At 40.9% G+C, this 24,752-nt stretch overlaps 1 protein-coding gene across 1 annotated transcript in view; it reads left to right on the top strand.

Moving 5' to 3' along the window:
• The window catches only part of LOC145418050 (transmembrane protease serine 9-like), a 32,821-nt gene extending 18,356 nt beyond the window's left edge, over positions 1-14,465 (top strand). The window contains exons 8-13 of the mRNA XM_080286584.1: positions 5,229-5,303; positions 5,713-5,719; positions 6,232-6,343; positions 8,799-8,946; positions 12,821-12,951; positions 14,295-14,465. Of these exons, the coding sequence (XP_080142710.1) occupies positions 5,229-5,303; positions 5,713-5,719; positions 6,232-6,343; positions 8,799-8,946; positions 12,821-12,951; positions 14,295-14,465 (644 nt within the window). The remainder of the gene's footprint in view (positions 1-5,228; positions 5,304-5,712; positions 5,720-6,231; positions 6,344-8,798; positions 8,947-12,820; positions 12,952-14,294) is intronic.
• Positions 14,466-24,752: the final 10,287 nt, after the last annotated feature.

The raw sequence follows: 24,752 nt of genomic DNA on the forward strand, positions 1-24,752 counted from the left end.
ATATGTTTATCGATAATGTAAATTAGTACAGAGAACATGTTGATATAAAATATAAACTGTGGGAACACAGAGCAATAAATGTATGTATGTATCCATATACCCATCTATCCATCTATCCATCCATCTATCTATCTATCTATCTATATCTATGTATCTATGTATCCATCTATGTATCTATGTATCTATGTATCCATCTATGTATCTATGTATCCATCTATCTATCTATATCTATCTGTCTATCAATTTATCTATATATAATGTAAGATGTCTCCACACAGCTACGATACACTAACATACTCGTACTTCAGTGCAAAGTGCCATGATGATCAATGAACATTCAAGAACGCAGAATCCCAACATTTGTTTTTGTGAGGCTTTACCTTTGATCTCAAACATTCCTTTAAAATGCTTAAATCCCTAAATGGAGAGAGAGAGAGAGAGAGAGAGAGAGAGAGAGAGAGAGAGAGAGAGAGAGAGAGAGAGAGAGAGAGAGAGAGAGAGAGAGAGAGAGAGAGAGAGAGAGAATGTCTAAGGGTATTTGCCCTTAGGAACAATTGTACCAAGTTTGAAGTGAACTGGTGAAAAGGTAAAGGAACAGCGCTGAATTATAAGCATCTCGAAAGTAGGAAAGAAAAAGGAGAAACTTAGCAAGTAAAGAAGGTATCCACACAATTGCATGAAGTCCTGATAACACGAAGGGCGAAGACCGGTTACCTACCCTAAAACGATCTGAATGATGGCAACCTAGCCTTTGTCCAATGCAAATGGGAGAGGGACAGGATCATGTAATTTTCACTAATATCAATGTCCATCACCAGCCTTATCACTATCCTTACCACCGGCACAGCTATTTTCCATCCATCATAATCCCTTGAATCTAGTAACATATTTTCTTGGTTTAGTCTTGCTACATCCAGACGAGTTCCTACATCTTACAGGAGACCTTTTGCGATGAAGAGGTCGATGAAAGATATATCTAACTCTTTACGTTTGAAAGGTCACCCCTAAACTGAGCAATCCGCCTGGAGGTATGAAGAATGAAATCTATCTATCTATCTATATACCTAGGCTGCTTCCCCCAAGGAAAGGGAGGTAGCCGAGACAGGACGACTCACTCTCCATTTACTCATCCATTCAAACACATTCATTCGCATCTTAGCCCCAAAGGGGAGAACGGACAGATCCTCACCGCACCACACCGCACAAGGGTCAACTGCTCAATGCAATCAGTGACATCCGCAGCAGGGCCCGACAGCAGAACTGGTTTACCCCTGCCACATCATAATAGACCCATCCCCTTACCCGCACCTGACCTGACTAGCTGATCAGACCAAAAAAGCGGAAGAATATCCCCTCAGGGCTGCGTCATCACTTATTCATTCACAATTTCTCTCCATTTATTTCTGTCACGCACAGCCACTCTTCCTTGCTCAACAGACATCCCTCTCGATTTTGAATGGCAATAAAACTCTCTCTCTCTCTCTCTCTCTCTCTCTCTCTCTCTCTCTCACACACACACACACACACACACACACACACACACACACACACACACACACACAACTAATTTATTTCTTACCTTATGGTGGCCTAGACGTCTGAGGATGGTCGGAGTGACGGTGGTGTAATACGCGCAGGTTCGGCTCCCCAAGCGGTAGTTGTGGGTAATGCGATCATATTGCGCCACCAGGGAGACTGACCAGTCACCTATCCATGAGTGGTCTTGATTACGATAGCCCAGCCTAGGTCCCACTACAGTTCACAAGGCGTCTTAATGGACTGTTCCTTATGTACAGTCGCAGGCAGTAATATGATTCCACATTTTATCCCAACAATTATGAAACTCTTATACACTATTCTGAAACGTTTGCTGGATTCCAGTGATTGTATTACTGTTTCAAAAATCACTGTTCCCTGTCGCGTTATTTATAGTCATGTTGTGAATCGGCATTTATGTCCCAATATTGTAGCCCTATCAACATTTCTTTTTATTGTTTGTGATACCGAACTAATGAAGGGAACTTTACACTATATCAATGAGCCTGAATATTACTGTTTGGCTCAGTCTCGTATAATATTGCTCTGACATAGGTTGCAAGTGTGCCTCATTACTCCAGTCTTCAACTTATTTGCATCCATCAAGAATATCAAATCACTAGAAACATGATAAAACACTTTACCATTTTCCACCAACTCGCCACTTTACCTTTAGTGGGCAACGTTCTTTCAGCCGTTTCGCTTCTATATCTCGCTGCACCATCCTTCCAGTGTATCGCTCCCACCATGGCTCCCACCAGCATCACATCATCAGAAAATAGATACAGTGATTTTCTTTCATCCACATATGTACACATTCATCACGTCAGCTTTGATGGAGGGGGGGAGGGGAGAGAGGGAAGGCAAACTGGTCCAGTATTACATAATTTGATTTTCCTCCAATATTTAATTAATGTCGCCTTTACCAAAATTGAATAGCCCCCCCCCCACACACACATACTGTAGGCTGCAGATTTTCACTATCGTCCACAAATCCTTTATAGTAACTCTATATAAATTTCGTTCAGTGTTTTAATTTCTTTTTCCTACATCCCCCAACGTCAGGAAACTGGTAAAGGACATAATCATCCATCATTTAGCTTGTTGCAGCCATCACAAATACTTAACTGATAAAACAGATAAAGCACTTCACTGTAATTATCACTCTTGCTACGCCATGTCCGGTGAACATGGCTGGTTCAGTCTGATGCCTTTTCACATCTTTCCTCCAACCATCCATCAATTTTTCTCCCCCACCAACATCAAATCGCAAGGGATCGTCCACTTACTCGCTATATCTACAACCGTACACGAAGCTGTTTTAGTGTTTTGCCTTCTTTATCTTTCCTTTAGTGTTCAGCTATTTAGCTCTTTTCACCAATACCACCTCACCAGAACAAAGACAAACTGATTTTCTCCCTCCCTCATCCACACACCTCGTTCATCGCATCTTCTTTGATAGAGACGAAGCTGCTTCATTATTTTGTTTTTTGAATCACTTTTCTCCCACCAACTAATTTTTCTCTCTCGCCGACTCAGGAAACTTCTACTGCATACGGTATCGTTGCTCTGGACAGAGTAGCACAATTAACATTGAATTACATATAGCTTAAGCAAATTAAATGTATTTTATAAGAATTTGACATGTGTCGAAGTCAAACGACGTTATCGATCAAAGAGAAAAGCTGATTAGCTGCTTATTTCGTTAGTGAACGTCGTCTGAGTATGAGATATGTCGAATTCCAATGGAAAACATTTAATTCATGTGAAATATACCTCACGTAATGTTAATATCATCATTTTGGCTTGAAAACATACTGCTTCACTCATTTGCCTGGTTCAGTGTTTCACGTATTAAATCGAATACCTCACTGCTCTAATCTTTATGCGGCCACCGCCAGACAATTTTATTCAGCTTAGGGAGACAATTTCCAGTCCTTTCATTACCATGGGTCTCTCATGCTGAATATCCTTGTCTGGTGGTACCATGAGAGAAATCTATGAAGCCATAGTGCTTAAAGGGTTGAGGGACTTCTCATGCTTAAAAAGTTGATGACTTCACTAAGATGACATCTTTCTCGCCCACCTATAGTGGACAAGGCTTTAAGTTATTGGTCTGTCCATGCGTGCGTGCGTGCGTGCGTGCGAACGTGGGTCCGTAATACTCTTGCGGGTGCGATATCTCCAGGTCCCCTCGATGGATTTCCACCAAACTTTTGTCGGTGATGCAGCATGAGATGATGACCTATTTAGGTCAGCTAGGTAAGGGGTCAAAGGTCAAGGTCATATGGGGTCGATTTAATTTATCCTTGTGGGCGCGATATCTCCTGAATCCCTCAACGAATTTCGACCAAACTTTTGTACGTGATACGGTATGAAGAGACGATGAACTGGCTGGATTAACAAGGTCAAATGGTCAAATGTCAAGATCATAATAGTGAGGAAGCGATATATCCTGAACCCCTCGACGGACTTCGTCCAAAGTTTTGTCAGTGATACACCTTGAGAGACGATGAGCTGAATAGGTTAGCAACGTCAAGGGGTCAAAGGATAAGGTCATATGGTTGTGGGTGCGATATCTCATGAACCTCTCGACGGATTTCAACCAAACTTATGTTAGTGGTACAGTATGAAGGGACGATGAAGTGATTGGGTCAGCCAGGTCAAAGGGTCAAAGGTCTAGGTCAAATGGAGTGGACTTAGTTTATCTATAGTTTCATTCCAACCCACAATGAGCCTTGTCATGGAGGCGTATGATCCGTGCTCAAGGCTTGGCAGAGGCATACCAAGCGACGCTTTGCGATGACAGCCCGGAGTCCTAGTTCTCGGTATATCATTCATCATGTTCTTGCTGTCCTCATACGATTTCATTCAAATATGGGGAGAATTTTCGAACATGAATTTAAAAATAACCTTTGTTAACCTCTTTCCAATCAAATGCCCTTTCTCAGGTTGAACAGGTGTTTAAAAGTAAAAATAACAAACTAACAAATGTAAAAGATGTGGAAGTACTCGTATCTGAACAGTGGGAAAAATTCTATGGTAGTCTCCCGCCTTTCCAGCCAGTCATCCGGAATCGTTAATGAGTGACTGACGGACGTTTTATCCACCACATACTACCCCGCCTCACACTGTCAAACTTCAAATTGTCACAGGTTATGTTCACTGCACATATCCATACTTCATACTCCTTCACCATACTCTGCCTCACCATACACTGCCTTACTGCACACTGGCACATTTCTTACTTCCCCACAGTTTCCCACACCTTACACTACCCCACCACACAGTACTGTGCTTCATGTTCCTAAACCACATTATCTACCCCCTTAATCCTGCCACATCTCACATTCCCCACCACACCCTACTCACACTGCCACACCTCACATTACACCTACACCTCACGTTACTGCACCATACATGCCACACTACACATTGTCACATTCACACAACTCAGTCCCATACCACCACACCACACTACTCACCTCGTACTGCCACACCGCACAGTATCACATCCACCACTGCCACATCTCAAACTACCACTCCACACATGGGACTTGCTACTGACACATCACACATTATCTCATTAACAAAGGTCAACCTCACACTGCCACATCTCATACCGCCACACCACACACTGCTCACACTGCCACACTTCACACTATCCCACCTCACACTGCCTTCTTCCCCAGACGACTGTGGTATCGCTCCCATTACCGTACGACAGGATGACTCAAGGATCGTGAACGGTATCAATGCCTCGCCTGGTGAGTATCCCTACCAGGCTTTCGTCCAAACGCAATTTTTCAGCTCATCATCAGCCTGTGGAGGATCTATCATTAAAAGGAAGTGGATTTTGACAGCCGCCCACTGCTTCTTCTTCCTAAATACCCCGTAAGGATTGCTTGCCACCACTTGGACACTAATATCATGTCTTTGATTTGACGGCCACTCACTTCTACATTACGAGTAAATTATATGAGCACTAACGCCAGGTGTCTTTGCTTTTGATAGCCACTCACTTGAAATAATTTTACATGCCACCACTCGGGCTCTGATTCTACCTGCCTTTAATCTGACGGCCACTCACTTGCACTTCTATATTTTACATGATATCTTTGGAGCTTTAATACTGACTGGCTTTGCTCTGACCCCTGCCACTTCCTTTTTTTCCAGGTACCTCGTAAGGATAGCTTCAAACCTCTTGTGAGCTAATATCACGTCTTTGGTTTGATGATCACTAACTTGTACTGTCTTCTACATGTCAGCACTCTTTGCTTTGACGGCTTCTCACTACATACACCAGGCCACCCCGTAAAGACTGCTTGGCACCATCTGGGTACTAATGTTAACTGTCGGCCAATCGCTTACACAATCTTTACATGCCACCATCTGGGCACTTATGTAAACTGCATTTGCTTTGTCAATTATCTACTTACACAAACTTAATATGACGCCACCTGTTAGTTATTATAATCAAAAGAATAGACAGAGAGATAAAGATAGATAAACAGATAGATAAAGATAGATAAACAGATAGATAAATGTAGATAGATAGACAGGTAGATATATAAACAACTGGATTAACAGATAAAAGTAAACAGATCGGTAAATGGATGCAGACAAATAGACAAACAGATAAACAGACATGAAATTATTCTCATCATTTTAACCAATAAGACTTTTTCTCCCCAGGATTCGAGAGCTGTCGACCTCTGTAGGGATAGGTTCAAATCTCCGAACGGGTCTCATCTCTGTTCCTGTTGCAAGAGTCATCGTTCATCCTAGCTTCAATCCCACAGAATTCGTAAGATCTCTCTCTTTCTCTCTGTCTCTGTCTCTGTCACTCTGTCTCTGTCTCTGTCTCTGTCTCTCTCTCTCTCTCTCTCTCTCTCTCTCACTCGTTTTTTTTTTCGTAACCCTTTCAGTCCGATGATCTGCTACACATTTTATTCTTGCAATTTGATCTGGAAGTTTCTAATACCGTCAAATTCTTGCTTGCTACCATTATTTTTTGCTGAAAATTTAAATGATTATTGATCAAGTTGTTTCTACCATGTTTTTTTTGTTGAAAATTCTAATAGTGATCAAGTGATGGCGTCCATTGGGTAGAATACTGAATCGCGCCTGAAAATCAAAGGAACACCATTATAATATGATTAAATATCTTTAGTTTTCCACTTGGCCTTCAGGTACAATTCAGCGTTCCACCCAGTCGACGCCTTCACTTGATCAATATTAAAGATAAAAAAAAAAAAGCAACAATAATAATAATAATAATGGAAGAAGACAGAATTTGATAATATTAGAAACTTCTACAAATATCAGTGTACCAAGTAACATTAAATTTTTATTCAAAAATCCACAGAAAATAATGGTAGCAAGAAGCATTATATGAATATTCAAAATTTCAACAATTATTACTTGCAGCAAGTAGCATTTTGATCAATATTAGAATTATCAACAAAAATGATGGTAGAAAGCAACAACTTGGTATTTTTTTTTAATAGTTTCCACAAAATGATGGTAGCTAGTAAAAAAAATTAACTATAAATGAATGGAAAATTCACAAAAAATGATGGCACCAAGTAACATTCAAACCATTTTTTCATGAAAAATGATAGTAACCAGTTACAATCTGATCAGTATTTAAAATATCAGGAATAGCTGTTAGTAGCAACTAATATTTTGATCAATTATAAATCTTTCAAGAGAAAAATGATGGTAGATAGTAAGAAACTGATCAACATTAAAACTCCTCAAAAGAAATGATGGTAGCAAGTAACAATTCGACAATGTTAGAAATTGCAACAAAAAATAACTACCAAGTAACACTTAAAGCATTGAAAGAAATGTCAACAGAAAATTATGGTAGAATATCAGATATATTTTTTAAACTTTGACAAAAAATGACAATAGCATGCAGCATCCAAATCATTTTAAGTAATTTCCACAAAAAATGATGGTACTATGATATCGCATAAATTTCAAGATTCTTCAAGCGAATCTTGTGACTATAGTAAGTGAATTGCGGTCGAAGGCAAAACACACGTTAACATTTGGATTTCTTTGAATTTATCTTGACACACTAACAAACAGAAGCAGCCTTTCATGTATGTACAGTATGTGCTATGAATACATAAGGATATAACAAGAAGGTAATGCAATGGAAGTCATGAATACATTATTGATTTGACATATGTATCGCTTAACGTCATCTTAATCTTGAAATAATCTAACACTTGTATTTGAACACCTCTTCAAATACCTCAGGTTCACTTCGATATTAGAACACTCGGGGGAACTGTAATTCGTGGACCCCACAAAGCGGGAACCCAAGTGTTACTAAATTTATTCGGTACTGTACACTTTGCTATGGCAAATAACTTAAAATATTGTTTGAATGAATGTGTTGGTTGGAGAATAAACCTTTTAACAAACTTCCGTTACCGTGAACATGGGCAACACACTGCTAGATGATTCGAGTGATCCGCTGAATTACAATTTCCCTAAAATGGTCAATATAACCATCCGAAGAGTGTGCACATAATATTGATGGGTAAGGTGGTGGTTGTGGCTTTATGGCGAGCGGTGATTTCGATGGAATTTTATCGAAGGAAAATTACAAACTGTAAGGTATGCAAGAGTTTTAAAAAGAAAATAATGCCCCCCACAATTAACTGCAAATATATATTAATACTCTGGGGCAGCTTTCAAGGTGCTCAGCCTCAACACTAAAGAGAAGAACGCTACGACAGCAGTCACACAAAAGTACAGAATAAAATATTAATCATCGTATTCAGAAGGTAAAATATTTATCTTCGTTCTCATCTGTTACTGATTTTTTGATATTTTCGCTTTTCTTGTTAATCATTATCTTAATTTATCGCTTATTCCCGCGTCTTGTCTTGTGGGAGGAGTGGCATCCCCTCACCTTCCCTCGCCCTTCCTCTCTCGAGCTACCCTCATTGCTCCCTCTCTCCTCCCTACTCCATACTCTCCCTTTACCTCTCCTTATGTCACTACACCTCTACCTTTTCCTTCATCCACTTTTTCTCCATACAGTTTTTCTCTCATCCCTCACCCTCATTCGTCCATGCCTCCCCCCCCCCCCTCTCTCTCTCTCATTTCTGTGTTTCCTCGCATCTTACTTGGGCCCTTCCAACCTGCCCTCCTCTCGTCTGTTACCAGTTCCTCTCTCTGCTCTTACCTCTCACCCTCCTCCCTCTCACTCTCCATTTCACCCCTCTCTGTCCTCCCAGCATGACGACATCGCCCTAATCGAACTAGTGAATGACCTACGCTTCGAAAACGACCCCCTCATCCAGCCCATCTGTCTCGGCCTAAACTCAGACTACGCTCCAGGCACACAGGCAGTCGTCACTGGCTGGGGCCGACTTGACCTTGATAGTGTGTATATTATTATTATTATTATTATTATTATTATTATTATTATGATGATGATGATGATGATGATGATGATGATGATGATGATGATGATGATGATGATGATGATGATTTTTATTATTATTCGTTATCATCATTACCATCATGAAGATTACCCTCATTATCGTGACACACACACACACACTGATGAAAATATAACACCCCCCTCCGAGAGCGCGTGTGTAAAAATACATAACCAAAATGAAAGAGCCAACTATAGTAACCATAACAGTTATTCCTATAACCCTCACTGAACTCACTGGATGAATGTGCTTCCTGCTCTAATGTGTTGCCGTTGCGTCCCAGCCACGGTCTGTCTGGAAAAGCAGACCTGTCAACTACAGGTAAGCAACTACTCCTGTGGGGCTGCCCTACGGGAATAGTACAAACCATACACTGAAGGGATCCATCATCCCCATTTGGTACACAGCCTCGAACTGGTGATTTTCCCACGGCGAGGTTGTTGAATAAGCACTACATTATTTAAAATCATGGGTTAAACCTTAAACCCCAGATGACGCTTAAAAACCTATGATATGGAATTTAATCGGAGCTTAAATATGGTGCCAGACTCGTACCTTAAACCCTTAAGCCTTAGCTATATACTGACTTTGCCGCGGGGGAAATTCACAAAATTGCCTGTTTTCAAGACGTCATATTTCAGTTAATATTAGACCTAGAACATTAAATAAACAATCAAAAGACTCACCAGTTCTTTGTGTAACGCAAATAACCCCTGAAGGCCAGGCGCTGGTGTTGAGAATGAGGAGGTGGAGAACAGGGGTAACTTTTGGTGGTGTGCAGAGTCCGTGTCCCACATGCTCACGCCCCTGGCTAAGGCGCTGGCTAGACGATCGTTTCCTTGCCGTTGTCAATTCTCTAGGCGCTTTGTACACAGTGGTGTGTGGAGAAAAGACACAAAGGGTTAAAAACTTCACCGTAGCTGCACTTACAACATAAAACACTTTTTAAGCTAGAAAATTTTTATTATAACACTTGTCATAACTTTACTCACAACTAATTTTCTTTGGATTTGTTTCACTTATCATACAGCTTACTTCCCTAATTTCATATTCTAATACATATATGTAAATAAATTCCTAATTTCTATATATAGTATATATATTTTTTGGCTATACCTTCCAATAGCCTTATTTCTATTTCTCTCTCTCTCTCTCACACTAACCCTGTCCTTCACTCAGTACTACTCATTCACAGGCTGACTAACTTTCAACATACTGACTCTGTCTGACTATTACGTCCTTCACTGATTACTCTCACTGTTTGAATCACTGTCACTGACTCACCGACTTTTCACTGGCGAAAAACTAAGCTCCAGCTTACACAACTCACTCCGTCTGTTTCGTTTCGTTTTTGAAGGCTCCAACATGCTTGCATGCGTCGGCCTTGGTCACCTATTGGCGGCTCTCCATGCTGCCCGATCTCTGGCAGCCTCCCTGTTCAGTCCCTTAACCCTGAGGTCACTGACCTCGTCCCAGGTCTTTTTTGGTCTACCTCTCGCAACCCCACCCCCCATATTAACGCTTCTCACTTTCTGCATCCAATTATCATCCCCCATCCTCTCCCATGCCCAAACCACCTCAATCTACCTCCCCTTATCACAACACCAATACACTCCAGTCCCATCATACCTCTCAACTCTTCCATCGTATACCTAACCCCCCCAGGCCTTGCACTCAAGGACGCATTGCACATCCACCTAATCATTGTCATTTCTGTACGTTTGAGCCTGTTAATATCCTCTTCCTTTACTGCCCAAGTCTCACTACCTTACAGTATTACACTCCCAACACATGCCGCATACAAAGATCCCTTTCTAATTCACTGTTCATCGAAAGTCCATTACTTCCTCTGACTTTCATTGTCTGACCGGCTCTGACTCACTGTGACACACAAACTAGTGGTCCATTACTCCTTGGCTTACTGAACTGAGCCGGCACACTGCTTAAACCGAACTGAACTCCTCATCGATAAGGGACAGTCTTAACACTTCTGACTCCACCTACCAGTGCAGCCCAGAATGATCTAGTAGAGAACTCACATTTTCTGATGCAATAATGCACGTAAATTAACAATGCACAGTGACAATAATGTCAAGAACTAATTCCTTAGGTAAGAGAGAGGAAACAATCAGACATGCTGAACTCTTCAAAATGTTCCTCACATCTCCAGATAGATCATTAACCTAATCCTACAGCTCAACACCTAACTTCTAGAATATTCCTCCAGATATAAAACACTACCCTAATCCTACCGGCATAACAATACCATAAGTGATTAACTGATGATTTTTATATACGTTGGCCCAGATGTTCGTCCTTTTGCAGCTTATTTCATGTAGCTACATGACAAAAAAAGACAGTGCTACGGTTCTTCATCCTTCCCATAGTTTTCTTGGTGAACTTCAACATCCTACAGTGTTGATATATTGCTCCATATGAGCACTGAAGAGGGGGAGAGAATTTAAAACCAAGTTATAGTAATTAGAGAATAGAAAGTTGAAGAGGAAAAAATAAGAGCTTCGTTATAGTAGTAGTAGTAATAGTAGTGGTAGCAGTAGTAACAGTAATAGTTGTAGTTGTTGTTGCTGCTGCTGTAGGTTCACTTGAAACGTGAACTCAAGTGAACTGCAGGCTTCAGCTAACCTCCTGCAGCCTACCATCTTCATCACAGGGGAGAGGGATGGGGTTGAACGATAGCTTATTTGTATGACAAAGCTGATGTACAACCCAGTTATAGTTGTGCGACCACTTGAAGGACCCCAAGCTTCAATACAGGAGGTGAAGGAAAGAGAGTATTGTTGTATGATGAAAGGGGGGACTAAACTAAACCCTAGTGAGTTGCTGTCAATTGTCATCCCCTTCAGTGTCATGACCTATTCTTGATATTATTCTTCCTGCGACCAAAGGAATTTATTCAGCTTCAGAAGTGACCTCTGTTACTGAAGTTTTGATGAAGGCCATTTCTAACCCCTCCAGTTAGAAAAGTCTCTCCCCTGCTGAATAAGTCATAGGAAGATAACAAAATAAATACGATGTCCTATATCTGAACCGGATATTGAAACCATAGTCCTTTTACCTAAATTAGTTATAGAGTTGTGTCCTTTTTGCATTTTTTTTCTGTCGTTCATTAATAGAGAGCAACAACGCTGCAGCTTTACATTATTTTCGTAGCAATTCTTCGCTACTGACATATTCTAGTGTCCATCCATTTCAAAAAATCAGCATTCAAGATGGAAAGATGACAATTTTGGGCTAAGTTAGAGTAAAAAGGTATAGCATGTTTATAGTACAAGAAAGAAAACTATCAGACAGTAGAGAAGTGTTGAAAGGTGTGACTAGACTAAATAGTGATGGTGTTGCATGGGATATAATGAGATTGAGGAGCGTCGATGAGTAACTACAATATTACTGGGGGAAAAGTCTAAAGGGGTGACAACAATAAAGGGATAACTGCATTAAAGGAGCGACTACCGTAATGGGTCATTAGTCGTATGGGATGACTAAACCATAGGGGTAACGACATAAAGCAGTGAGGAGACTAAACGGGTGACGAGACATAGGTGGTGACTAGAATAAAGGGGTAAATAGACAAAAAGGATGACTAGACTGTGTAACGGCATGAAGGGGGTGAAAAGTGGTGAGTAATAAAATTTCATGGTTTCAGAACTGGACAGATTAAAAAAATGAAATGTTATGAAAAGCATATTAAATGACCTTGTGTTGCGGGTTTGACAACAAAAAGTATATTAAATGAACTAGTGCTGCAGAAAGTATGATTAAGTACAAAACTAAACTAAACTCTGATGGTGTTGCAGACTCGAACACACCCAACAACCTACAGGAGGTGGTGCTGCACGTAATCAGCCTTCAGCGGTGTGCACCCCTGATACAGCTGCCCAACAACAACGTCATCTGTACCCTCACGCCCTCCAAGGACGCATGCCGGGTGGGGTATAAACACTCTCATGCTCCTATGTCTCATTTCTCTGCTGAACATTATCGCCTATCGTTATCCGGAAGAAAATCCCAGAGTTGTCCCTGTTAACTTCGCTGTCAACGATGATGCCTTTCCATTTTATCGCCCGCCATTAGAAGGCGGAGCAATTATGTTATTGCCTGCCACTGTGTGCCTGTGTGTGTGTGTGTGTGTGTGTGTGTGTGTGTGTGTGTGTGTGTGTGTGTGTGTGTGTGTGTGTGTGTGTGTGTGTGCATCTTTTCCCATTATATCTCATGAATGGCTTGAGCTATCAACATGAAACCTTCATGGTATCAAGATATGGCCAAAATCTTGGACGAGTTCGAAAATGGGCACTCGGGGTCAAGGCCAAGTTCATCAAAAATGGCTGCCAAAGGTCAACTGGTTTTTATAGCCTGCCTTTAGCACCATTTTATCTCATGAACGGTTTCAGCTATCAACATGAAACCTTCAGGGTATCAAGATATGGCCAAAATCTTGGACTTGGCCAACAACATATTCTAACAGGCGATTAGCATTCGGCTCCCGAATGCTTTTCTTACATTCTTTCTTTTTCTTTACTTTTCTCAACTTTTTTTTTCCTTTTCTCCCTTTTTGCTGTGTACATGATTTTTTTTACTTCAGGATAGTCCTGCTATACTGAGATGGCTAATGGAAGCTAGTTTTATTCCCTCAGTTCAAGATGTATATCTTAGATTCAACAAAACCGTCTGGGGAGAGAGAGAGAGAGAGAGAGAGAGAGAGAGAGAGAGAGAGAGAGAGAGAGAGAGAGAGAGAGAGAGAGAGAGTCAATGGATTGAAGAAGATAAAACATACGGTAATGACTCCAGACTTCTCTGAATGATTTTTTTTTTTCAATTGATTTTAATTCTCTTTTGAAGGTGTAATATTTACAGTCTTTCAAACTCTGAAAAATTATTGGCCTTTAGAAAAGCTTGATGTATGTCAAGTGGAAAAGTACGTCAGGTAGGGAACTAAGCTAGGTGCTGAACTAAGCCAGGTGGGGATCTAAGCCAGGTGTGGAAATATATCAGGTGAGGAACTAAGCCAGGTGGAAAACAATGCCAGATGGGGAACTAAGCCAAGTGCGAAACTAAGGCAGGTGGTAAACTAAGCCAGAGTGCAGGGGGTGGGGGTTTGAACAATATTTAGAACAATTATTCAAACCCATTTTATTAGGGTAAACAAAACTAAAAAATAAAAACGCGTCTGAGAAAATGCCCTTGCGTCACGAGGTTTATGGACAATTTTTATTATTTAGTCATTCATTTATTTGTCTATTTATCTTATTCGGGTATACTCTACCTCAACAGGGTGACAGCGGCGGGCCCATGGTGGTACAGCTGTGCAATGGGCGGTGGGCACAGATCGGCATAGTGAGCTTCGGGAGAGGGTGCGCTGAGCCTAACACTCCCAGCGTTTACACCAGCGTGCCCGCCTACACGGACTGGATCATCGCCAACACCGGATCCATCACCTGCTGAGCCCTTGTACGTCCATCTTGACACCCTATACGTGGTTCTAAACATATATCAAAACACCTATGTTGATGATAACACCTACTGACCAAAACACGTACTAATCGATCCACTTGCTGATCAAAACTCATTTTTTTTTTTTAATGTGAGGAAGAAGGAACCAAAGGCAACGAACCCGCAAAAAAGTTCCCTCCAAGAGAAAAACAAAATACAAGAGAGAGCCAAATTCAAGATCCATTCATTTCGAGATGCCTCGAAGTGAGGAGTGTGTGCAGCAGCACAGACTATTGATTTGTGATATGGTGCTTAAAGAACAAGTGATGAAAAAGAGGACTTATGTACCTAAGAGGAAAATACGGAAGCTGAAAAACCAAGTAGTAAGGAATGCCTTCTATAGCGAGTTGAGGAGAGTGGTGGCTGAACAGGGAGCTGTAGATAGACTGTGGCGTTAATGAACAGTACAGAGCCCTCAAGAACAATTTCTTGAGAGTTACTGATGTAACATGCGGTTGGACAAGAGGACCACCAAGACATAAAGTAACTTGGTGGTGGGATGAGGGTGTAGAAGCTGCAGTTAAGGATAAAAGAAGGCTTTTCCGGGAATGGAAGAAGGGTGGTAGCAAAGAGGAATATTTGGCTGCCAAGCGAAGGGCTAGAAGAGAGGTATACAGGGCAAAGTCTGAGTCACAGAGACTATTACTTGATAACCTAAATCATGGGGAAAGGAAAAATATGATATTTACGGTGGCAGGTCAGGTGAAGAGGGATAATCGGGATATTATAGGTGAGCAATGTGTAAATAGTGATGAAGGAAGGGTAGTGGTGAACAGTGAGGATATTAAAGATGCATGGAGAGAGCATTATAACCGGTTGTTGAATGGGGAGTTTGACTGGAACAGGGAAGGTTTGGAGCCAGCATATCCAGTGTCTGGCCCTTGGCCTTTGATTGATGCTGCTACTGTGAGTGAGGCAATAGGCAGGATGAAGGTGGGGAAGGCAGCAGGTGTGTCTGGGTTGACTGCCGAAATGTTGAAGGCCTCAGGCGATTTAGGGGTGAGGTTAGTCACTGACCTGATAAATAGGATTATTTATGAGTGTGTTGTCCCAGATGATTGGCTGAAGAGTGTAACTGTAAATGTGCATAAAGGGAAGGGTGATGCCCAGGAAAGAGGAAATTATAGAGGTATAAAGCTTTTAGATCAGAAAATGAAGGTAATGGAGAGAGTTTTAGAATGTATGATTAGAGAAAGAGTGAATATTGATGAGATGCAGTTTGGGTTTATGCCAGGTAGGGGGACCACTGATGCTATATTCATTGTTCGACAGCTTTAGGAAAAATATATTGGTAGGAGAAGGGATCTCTATTTTGTTTTTGTTGATTTGGAAAAGGCCTTTGACAGAGTCCCTAGAGAGGTGGTGAAGTGGGCAATGAGAAAGCTTGGCTTGGAGGAGTGGCTGGTTAGGGTGGTTATGGCTCTGTATGTGGGTGCTCACACCCAGGTAAGAGTGAATGGAGATTTGAGTGATGAGTTTTACGTGAATGTTGATGTGCATCAGGGGTCAGTCTTGAGTCCCATGTTGTTTATCATGGTACTTGAAGCCCTTTCACGTGACTTTAGAAACGGACTCCCGTGGGAGTTGTATGCTGATGATTTGGTGTTGATTGCAGAGAACGAGGGGGAGGCAGAGGAAAGGTTTAGGAAGTGGAGAGATGGTATGGGGCACAAGGGTTTAAGGGTAAATGCAGATAAAACAAAAGTGACGATATCTAGGGTTGGTGGCGGTACTGTCAAAGACGAGGGAGAGTGGTCATGTGCAGTTTGCCACAAGGGCGTGGGAAGTAATTCCATCTTGTGTGGTGTTTGTGATAAATGGGTGCATAAGAGATGTAGTGGTATCAGAGGTAGACTGAGATAATGCTGATTTTATGTGTACGGCGTGTCGGGGTGAGCAGGTGGAGATTGTCAGACGTGAAAGGATTGAACTTGCTGGTGAATCTCTTGAGTGTGTGGAAGGGTTTTGTTATTTGGGAGACATGTTGTGTGCTGGAGGTGGGGCTGGAGCTAGCTCTATGGCTAGGGTGAGAAGTGATTGGAAGAACTTCAGAGAGCTCTTGCCTCTCCTGACATTGAGAGGACTCTCCCTATGTGCTAATGGGTCTTTGTATGCAGCATGTGTTAGGAGTGAAATGCTGTATGGTAGTGAGACCTGGGCAGTGAAGGAGGAAGATATTCGCCGGCTCAGTCGTACAGAAATGACAATGATCAGGTGGATGTGCAGTGTGTCCCTGCGTCCAAGGCCTGGAGGGGCTGGGTTTACAATGGAAGAAATGAGAGGTAGGATGGGACTGGAGTGTATTGGTGTTGTGATGCGGAGAGGTAGATTGAGATGGTTTGGACATGTGGAGAGGATGGGGGATGATAACTGGGTGAGGAAGGTGAGAAGTGTTAATATTGGGGGTGGGGTTATGAGGGGTAGACCGAGAAAGACATGTGACGAGGTCATTAAGTGTGGCCTCAGGGTTAAGGGACTGAACAGGGAGGCTGCAATGGATCGTGCAGCGTGGAGAGCCGCCATTAGGTGACCAAGGCCGACACATGCAAGCATGTTGGAGCCTTTAAAAACGAAAACGAAAACGATGGACACACTGCGTTTGAAAGACTGGAGATCATAGGAAGCAGGAAATACAGACAGAGGGAGACAGTTCCAGAGTTGACCTGTTGCATAAATGAAGGACTGGGAGTAAAGGTTAACTCTTGCATTAGAGAGTTGGACAGAAAAGGTGTGAGAGTTTGCTGCTAGACGGGTGCTATGCACCCGTCGTAGGGGTAGAGGAATGCATGCAGACAGTTCAGAGGAACAGTGACCATTGAAGTAGCGAAAGAAAAGAGATAAAGATGCAACAGTGCGACGAAGAGATAGAGGTTGAAGGGAGTCAGTAAGAGGGGGAGAATTAATGAGACGAAAAGCCTTTGACTCCACCCTATTGAGAAGAGCTGTATGTGAGGAGCCTCCCCACACATGAGAGTTGTACTCCACGCAGGAGCTGAAAAAAACCCTGTATAGAGTCAACAAGTGAGCAGGGGTAAAGAAGGAACGGAGTCGGCTTAGCACACCCAATCTCTTAGAAGCAGATTTTACAAGACATGTAATATGATCTTTCCAAGATAAGTTCCGAGTAAATGAAATCCCAAGCATGTTCAACGATGATGCCAGATTAAGCTGAATAATATTAAACATTAGTAGGTATACCTGTGGAAGATTTTGTCGGGTTGATAGGTGCAAAAACTGAGTCTTTGATGCATTAAAAACAACAAGATTATTTTTACCCCAGTCAGAGATACGAACTAAGTCAGACATTAGGTGTACCATAGCCTCATCCCTTGTTTGTTGAAGTAACTGCTGAGATGGACGTTGTGGGAATCATATGGAAAGGTGAAGGGTGGGGTCGTCAGCGTATGAGTGGATAGGGTTAGATGTACAGCTTAGAAGGTCATTGATGAATAAAAGGAAGGGAGTTGGTGATAGGACAGAGCCCTGAGGAACATCACTCTTGATAGATCTAGGAGAAGAACGATGGCCGTCTACAACAGCGGCTATAGAACGACCAGAAAGGAAGCTAGAAATGAAGGCACAGATAGAAGGATAGAAACCGTAAGAGGGCAGTTTGGAAATTAAAGATTTATGCCAGACTCGATCGAAAGCCTTTGAGATGTCAAGTACAATGGCAAAGCTTTCGCCAAAGTCCCGAAAGGAGGATGACCAGGAGTCTGAAAGGTAGGTGAGAAGATCGCCAGTGGAGCGTCCCTGACGGAACCCATACTGACGATCAGAAAGAAGGTTGTGATAGGAAAGATGCTTTAAAATTTTTCTATTAAGAATAGACTCGAAAACTTTTGAGATACAGGATGTTAAAGCAATTGGACGATAGTTAGAGGGTTGGGAATGGTCACCCTTCTTTGGGACTGGCTGAATGAGAGCAAACTTCCAGCAAGAAGGAAAGGTACAAGTTGACAGACAAAGGCGAAAGAGTTTGCCTAGGCAGGGTGTAAGCACAGAAGCACAGTTCTTGAGAACAACAGGAGGGACTCCATCAGGCCCATATGCCTTATTAGTATTGAGGCCTGTGATGGCAGAAGATACATCACCTGAAGAAATTTTAATGTTAGCCATGAGGAAGTAAGAGGGGGGAAGTAATGGAGGAACAGCACCGAAATCGTCTAAGGTGGAACTGGAGGAGAAAGTCTGAGCAAATAGATCTGCTTTATCAGTAGAAGAAATAGCTACAGAACCATCAGAGTAGAAAAGAGGAGGGAAGGATGATGAGGTAAAGTTGTTAGAAAGGTATTTGGCAAGGTGCCAGAAGGAGCGGGAAGAATTCGAGTTAGAGGGTTGAGAGCATTTTGTACGGATGAAATTATTTTTAGCAGAGCGAAGAATAGACTTAGCACGATTCCGGGCAGAAACGTATAAAAGATGTGATTCAGGGGTGGGTTGGCTCCGGTACCTTTTATAGGCCCTCTCTTTGTTGCGGACAGCATTAGAACAAGCGTGATTAAACCAAGGCTCTCTTGCATTAGTCAAAGGATATGAGAAAGGAATGTATGCTTCCATGCCCGAGAGAATAACCTCCGTAATACGCAAGGCACACTCAGATGGCTCCTGGCCATGGAATCAATAATCATTCCAGGGAAAATCAAAGTACTGCCTAAGGGCCTCCCAATCTGCAGCTCCAGAGTGCCACAGACGACGTTTGTTTGGAGAGTCTGCAGGCTGTACCGGAGTGATAGGACAGGTTAAGGTGATAAGGTTGTGATCGGAGGAGCCCAACGGAGAGAAAAGATTAACAGTGTAAGCAGAAGGATTAGTGGTAAGGAAGAGGTCAAGTATGTTGGAGCTCTCTCCAAGGCAGTCAGGGATACGGGTAGGGTGCTGTACAAGCTGCTCTAGGTCATTAAGGATAGAAAAGGTGTAGGGATGTTCACCAGGTAGATCAGTGAAAGGAGAGGAGAGCCAAAGGTGGTAGTGAACATTGAAATCTCCAAGAATGGAGAGTTCAGAGAAAGGAGAAATGGATAGAATGTGATCCATCATAGAAGTAAGATAGTCAAAGAATTTTTGATAGTCAGTAGAATTAGGAGATGAGTAAACAGCACAGATATATTTAGTCAGAGAATGACAGGAAAGCCGAAGCCAGAGTGTAGAGAATACAGAAGAATCGAGTTCAGGAACACGAGAGCAAGATAAGTTGTTGTGTATATATACACAACAGCCACCTTTGGCTTTGAAATGAGTACAAAGAAAGTAGGTGGATACAGAAAAGAGTTTGCTGTCAGTTGCCTCAGACAGCTGAGTCTCAATTAGAAAAAGAAGGTGAGGTTTAGAGAGGGAGGGGTGGTGCTCAACAGAGCGAAAGTTAGAGGAAAGGCAACGAATGTTGCAGAAATGAAGAAGAAGAGAGTCAGACCGTGGTTCCAGGCATCATACATGGATCAAAACACCTGCTGATCTAAACTCCTTATACAGGGATCAAAACAGCGACTGATACTTTCTATACTGATCAAAACAAACTACTGACTCATAAGTTATTTAAACTTAGCTACTGCGTGGATCAGAACACCTACTGACGAAAACACCTGATACATCAATCAAAAACGGATCACACCACCTTATATCTCAATCAAAACGGCTGTTGACTCGAAATTGAATCAAAACACCTATATTACACCTGAACTGCGACGCAATGATCATAAGCGTGTTTGTGTATCCCGGCAATGGCCAGGAAGAAATGCTATGCGTTGTCCTTTGCCACCGAATTACATGAAACATGCCGCAGAAAACAATAATCTGGACGAAGCTAGAGCAAAAGAACTATAACTAAAAGAGTGTGGCTACTGACTCTTATCGGCATCATGTGCACTACATTCACTCCTTAATTCACTCCTCCTCTCATCTGACGATTTTCATCAGTTCAGGAAAGCTCTTTCGTAATGAAGAGGTTGCCATAAGTTATATCTCAAGCCTGAAAGTCTACCTTCTAACTGAGAAAATATTTTGCAAACAGGAATAGCATAATAATAATAATAATAATAATAATAATAAAATCTAGAACACTGTAAAATTGTCCAGGTGCAATTTTGACGGGGAAAAATTCCCACAGCCACTGCCTATGGTCCTTTCACCGCAAGAAGTCCGTTCAGGGTGGGGCCCACCTGGTGAATCGCCTCTAGTGATGCTGCCAAATCAACCGTAGTACATGCCTCTCTCTCTCTTATTTCCCAGTTTGGTGGCTAGCTTTGAAATTGTTTTTTATATTAGGTGTCATAATAATCAGGAAGGTATATAGTACTTTGAGTATCACTTTGTAGAATTAACTAACTGGAACGATTTGAATGAATCCGTCTATGGACTATGTTGGCGGTGCTTTCAGTTTCCTAAGTCAAGTTCTTGAACCACGCCGACGTTTTCTGGGCAGTGGTACCCAGTCAGAGAGAGGATTAGGCCTCAAACAGGTGAGAAACCATCGAAAAATAAAATCGCTCACCTAGACTTTAAAATACCTCATAGGTGGTGACTGGAAAAAAAGTTGAAAATAAATAATAAATATATACAATATATATATATATATATATATATATATATATATATATATATATATATATATATATATATATATATATATTTTATATATATATGAATATATATATATATATATAGAGAGAGAGAGAGAGAGAGAGAGGGAAAGAGAAACAGGTGGGATGGGGGTATACAATACAAGACAGTGATAATCCGATAATTGGTGGTCAAATTGGCAACGTCGCACTCGGGGGAATTCCAACTTCTGCCACACCCTGAACGGACTTCTTGCTGCGAAAGGACCATAGTAGAAACCGAGCTCTAAAGGGACCTTGTTGTCAAGGTCACTGATCTTGTGCATGTCACCTCAGCTCATCACAGTTTATAAGTCTACCAAGTTTGGTGGCTGTAGCTTTAATCCTTTATGGAAAATTAGGTGTCATCCAGAAAATCAGGAAAAGTCTCATTTTTTGACCCTAGGTGATATCAGAGAAAAATTAACTAACTGGAACCCATTCAGCACTGCAATGTTGCCGCGTTAATTTACGTCTCTGGGATATGAGTGCACATCATGTGAGGACGTAAATTCACGTCACGACGGATGAAACAGAGTGTCTGACTCACTTTTATGTGTTTCACATAATATCCGGAGGTCCGGTTGATGGATTGCCACCGTATTTGACCATGAGAAGCGGAAAACTGTCCGACTGAGTTGACCAAGTTTGAAGTCTCTTGGCTGAAGAGCCTTTGAAATATCGCTGTTTTAAAATATGTAATGATAATAATAATACTGACAAGAATAAAACTTCTCAAAGGGATGTGGGAAGTTAAAAATAAAATAATAATAATGATAATAATAATAATAAATAGTATCACTGCACTAAAAAGCGAAAGCAGATCCTGATTTGTGTTATTTTCTTTCTCTCTCCTTCAACAAACTGTAGCATGTTCTTTAAGAAATAAGGAATCATTTTGCATTTCAATTCACTTATCTTTTGAAACTTGCTTCGATCAGATTTAAACACCTTTGTCCTGTTCATTTTCTTTTTTATAGTATTACTGTTGTCAAATTCTTTGATTATAGTAATTAGAAATCAATGTATATTTTTTCTTACGTTGGAACTAAACGTTTTAAGAGAATGAGAAAATTTTGAGACTTGCAGATCATATTAAGTAATTTTTTAACACAATAAATTTCTGTTTTAGTTGTACCTCCTCTTTGAATCTGATCATGTTTTAGAACGGGAAAAATAGCTCCCTCACGGTTTGCTTATATTTAAAAGGGCTGTTTTGACTGCAGTATTTAAAGACATTAACATTACTCTACATTTATTTCATCACTTGATTTAACTGTACTACAGGAACACCAATACATTATTTTTATAATTAGTTTTTAACTCACTTGGACGGCAGCATGTAAGCACCTTTGACATTCAGGTTTGCATTTGAAATGTTTTCAGTTATTTCGACTTTAGTAAATAACGCTTGCATTATTTACGAGTACTTGCATGTATTCTTATAAATTTTAAGTATCAGACCAGTGAAATACCTTTCCACTAGTTCTTCATTTACTTGTGCCTATTTTGCTTTTTGTCAACAAATAAAGAGTCTGTAATATTTAGTTATGAAATTTGTACTTTTCCTACTGATCCTAAGATTATTTTCAGTAGGGAAAAACATACAGCCCCCTCCATCCTTTTAGGTACTATTTGGTTTGTTTTTATCCGACGGAACTGGGCCACTCCCACAACATGAATTGGAAGTAGTGTTTGTATGAAATTTGCTGAGCTTCAGTTATGAGGCAGGAATGAGTTTCCTTGGTTACTTATCAGAGTGACCCTTTACTCCGATTACACTTGCCCATCAACTGAGCTGAGAGGGGCGAGGTGTCTACCTGGGGTTAGTGAAAGTGTTACAGTATAGTTATCCTTAATCGTGAGTGATAACCCTTTCATTATTCAGACATTTTACTTATTCAGTCCTGCTGCTTTCTTAACAGAAGATGAACAGAAGAAGGAAAAAAATTAAAAATCCCAAACACCAGATTGCAAGTCTCCTCCATTCGTTAAATTTCTGAGGTGATTTTAATGACCTACAACAACTCTGGGATGAATCAAACAACAACAAGCCTTCATAAAGCACCAATTGTTAATTCAAAGTGCAAATTGTAGATAGCAGTTATTATTCACGAGAGAGAGAGAGAGAGAGAGAGAGAGAGAGAGAGAGAGAGAGAGAGAGAATGATGTGACCCTCCCACCTGACAGCTATGCCTCAGCACTACATCACTGACCCTGACTGAAACACTGAACCTCGCTTGAGGCTTCATTTCCTATTTCGGCTTGCCTATGCTTTTAATGAAAATAAAATAAATAATAAAGAAATAATAATAATAAAATGACAATAATAATAATAATAATAATAATAATAATAATAATGATAATAATAACAATAACAATAATGATGATGATGATGATGATAATAATAATAATAATAATAATAATAATAATAATAATAATAATGATAATAATAATAATGATAATAATAATACTAATTACCATCATCAAAAACAACAGCTCCCTAACCCAGTTTCCCACTGCTATCAATAGTGGCCAGGGCAAGAAACAAAAAGGATAAAATATAGGATCTGTTACCTAGAATGCTTGATGCAATGGGCGTATATGATTTTATGATGGCTGACTCTAATTTCTGGCTCTGACGGTTGTATACATAGTCTGTGCTGTGCTGGTGTATTCTTATAACTGTTAATCGGTAATTTGGGAGAAGCCGAGTTCGATTCATGAGTTAGTTATTCTTAGCGCGTCCACACGTGTGCTCGAACATGTGTTAACAACACAGCTGGCAACATTTGTGGATACATGTATACAACAGTATTTGGTCAGAAATATGCAGACATGTTACAGTGCAACTTCAAACTTGCTGGTAGCAGAGATGATGGGATAAGCGTGTCCATACGAGGCAGCTGAGACTTCATCATGATGTTGCCAACATGATCTGGACGCTGCTGTTCCCAGCATGTTTGCAGCTTGTTCGTTATTGTGTTGTTTACATGTTGCCAATACTTGTTCTAGCACATGTGTGGTCACGCCATTAGACGAGGTGTGTGTGTGTGTGTGTGTGTGTGTGTCCGGAGTACTGTTTCTGACCTTGGTATAACATCGACTGTAGCATGTGTATTTATTTGTTTATTTATTTATTACCGTATTTAGGGGAAGACTGAGACTCATTACGATCTGATTGTCTGTTTTAATGACATTCTTGTGCAATCGATAGATATTAATCCAAGCCTCCTTTATTTTTGAGCAATGATCGTTTCTGTTTGGGACATACAGGTACAAGCTTTATAATTTAAGTTTTCAATTTCGCTTAATGCGTTTCCTCCGGCACAGTATTTTCCTACAGATTTTAAAGTTATGTACTGTATAGGATTTAAAGTTGTCGAAAATAAAGAAAATTCAGGCAATGCGTTCATCATCATTATCATCATAATCATCATCATCATCATCAGCAGCAGCAGCAGCAGCAGCAGCAGCAGCAGCAGCTTTTTTTTTTTTTTTTCACCTAAGCGTGAAGGGAGGTAGGATCCAGAAAACAAATAATGAGAAAGGAAAAAATTACAATCCAGGTCATGAATTAAAATTAAATATGAAGATAGAATCCCCAATCCGTGACAAGCTAAATAACATAGTCCATGCTCAT

The sequence above is a fragment of the Coenobita brevimanus genome, chromosome 112 (assembly GCF_032717465.1).
Source record: "Coenobita brevimanus isolate Jiangsu-jjx chromosome 112, ASM3271746v2, whole genome shotgun sequence".
Taxonomy (NCBI): domain Eukaryota; kingdom Metazoa; phylum Arthropoda; class Malacostraca; order Decapoda; family Coenobitidae; genus Coenobita; species Coenobita brevimanus.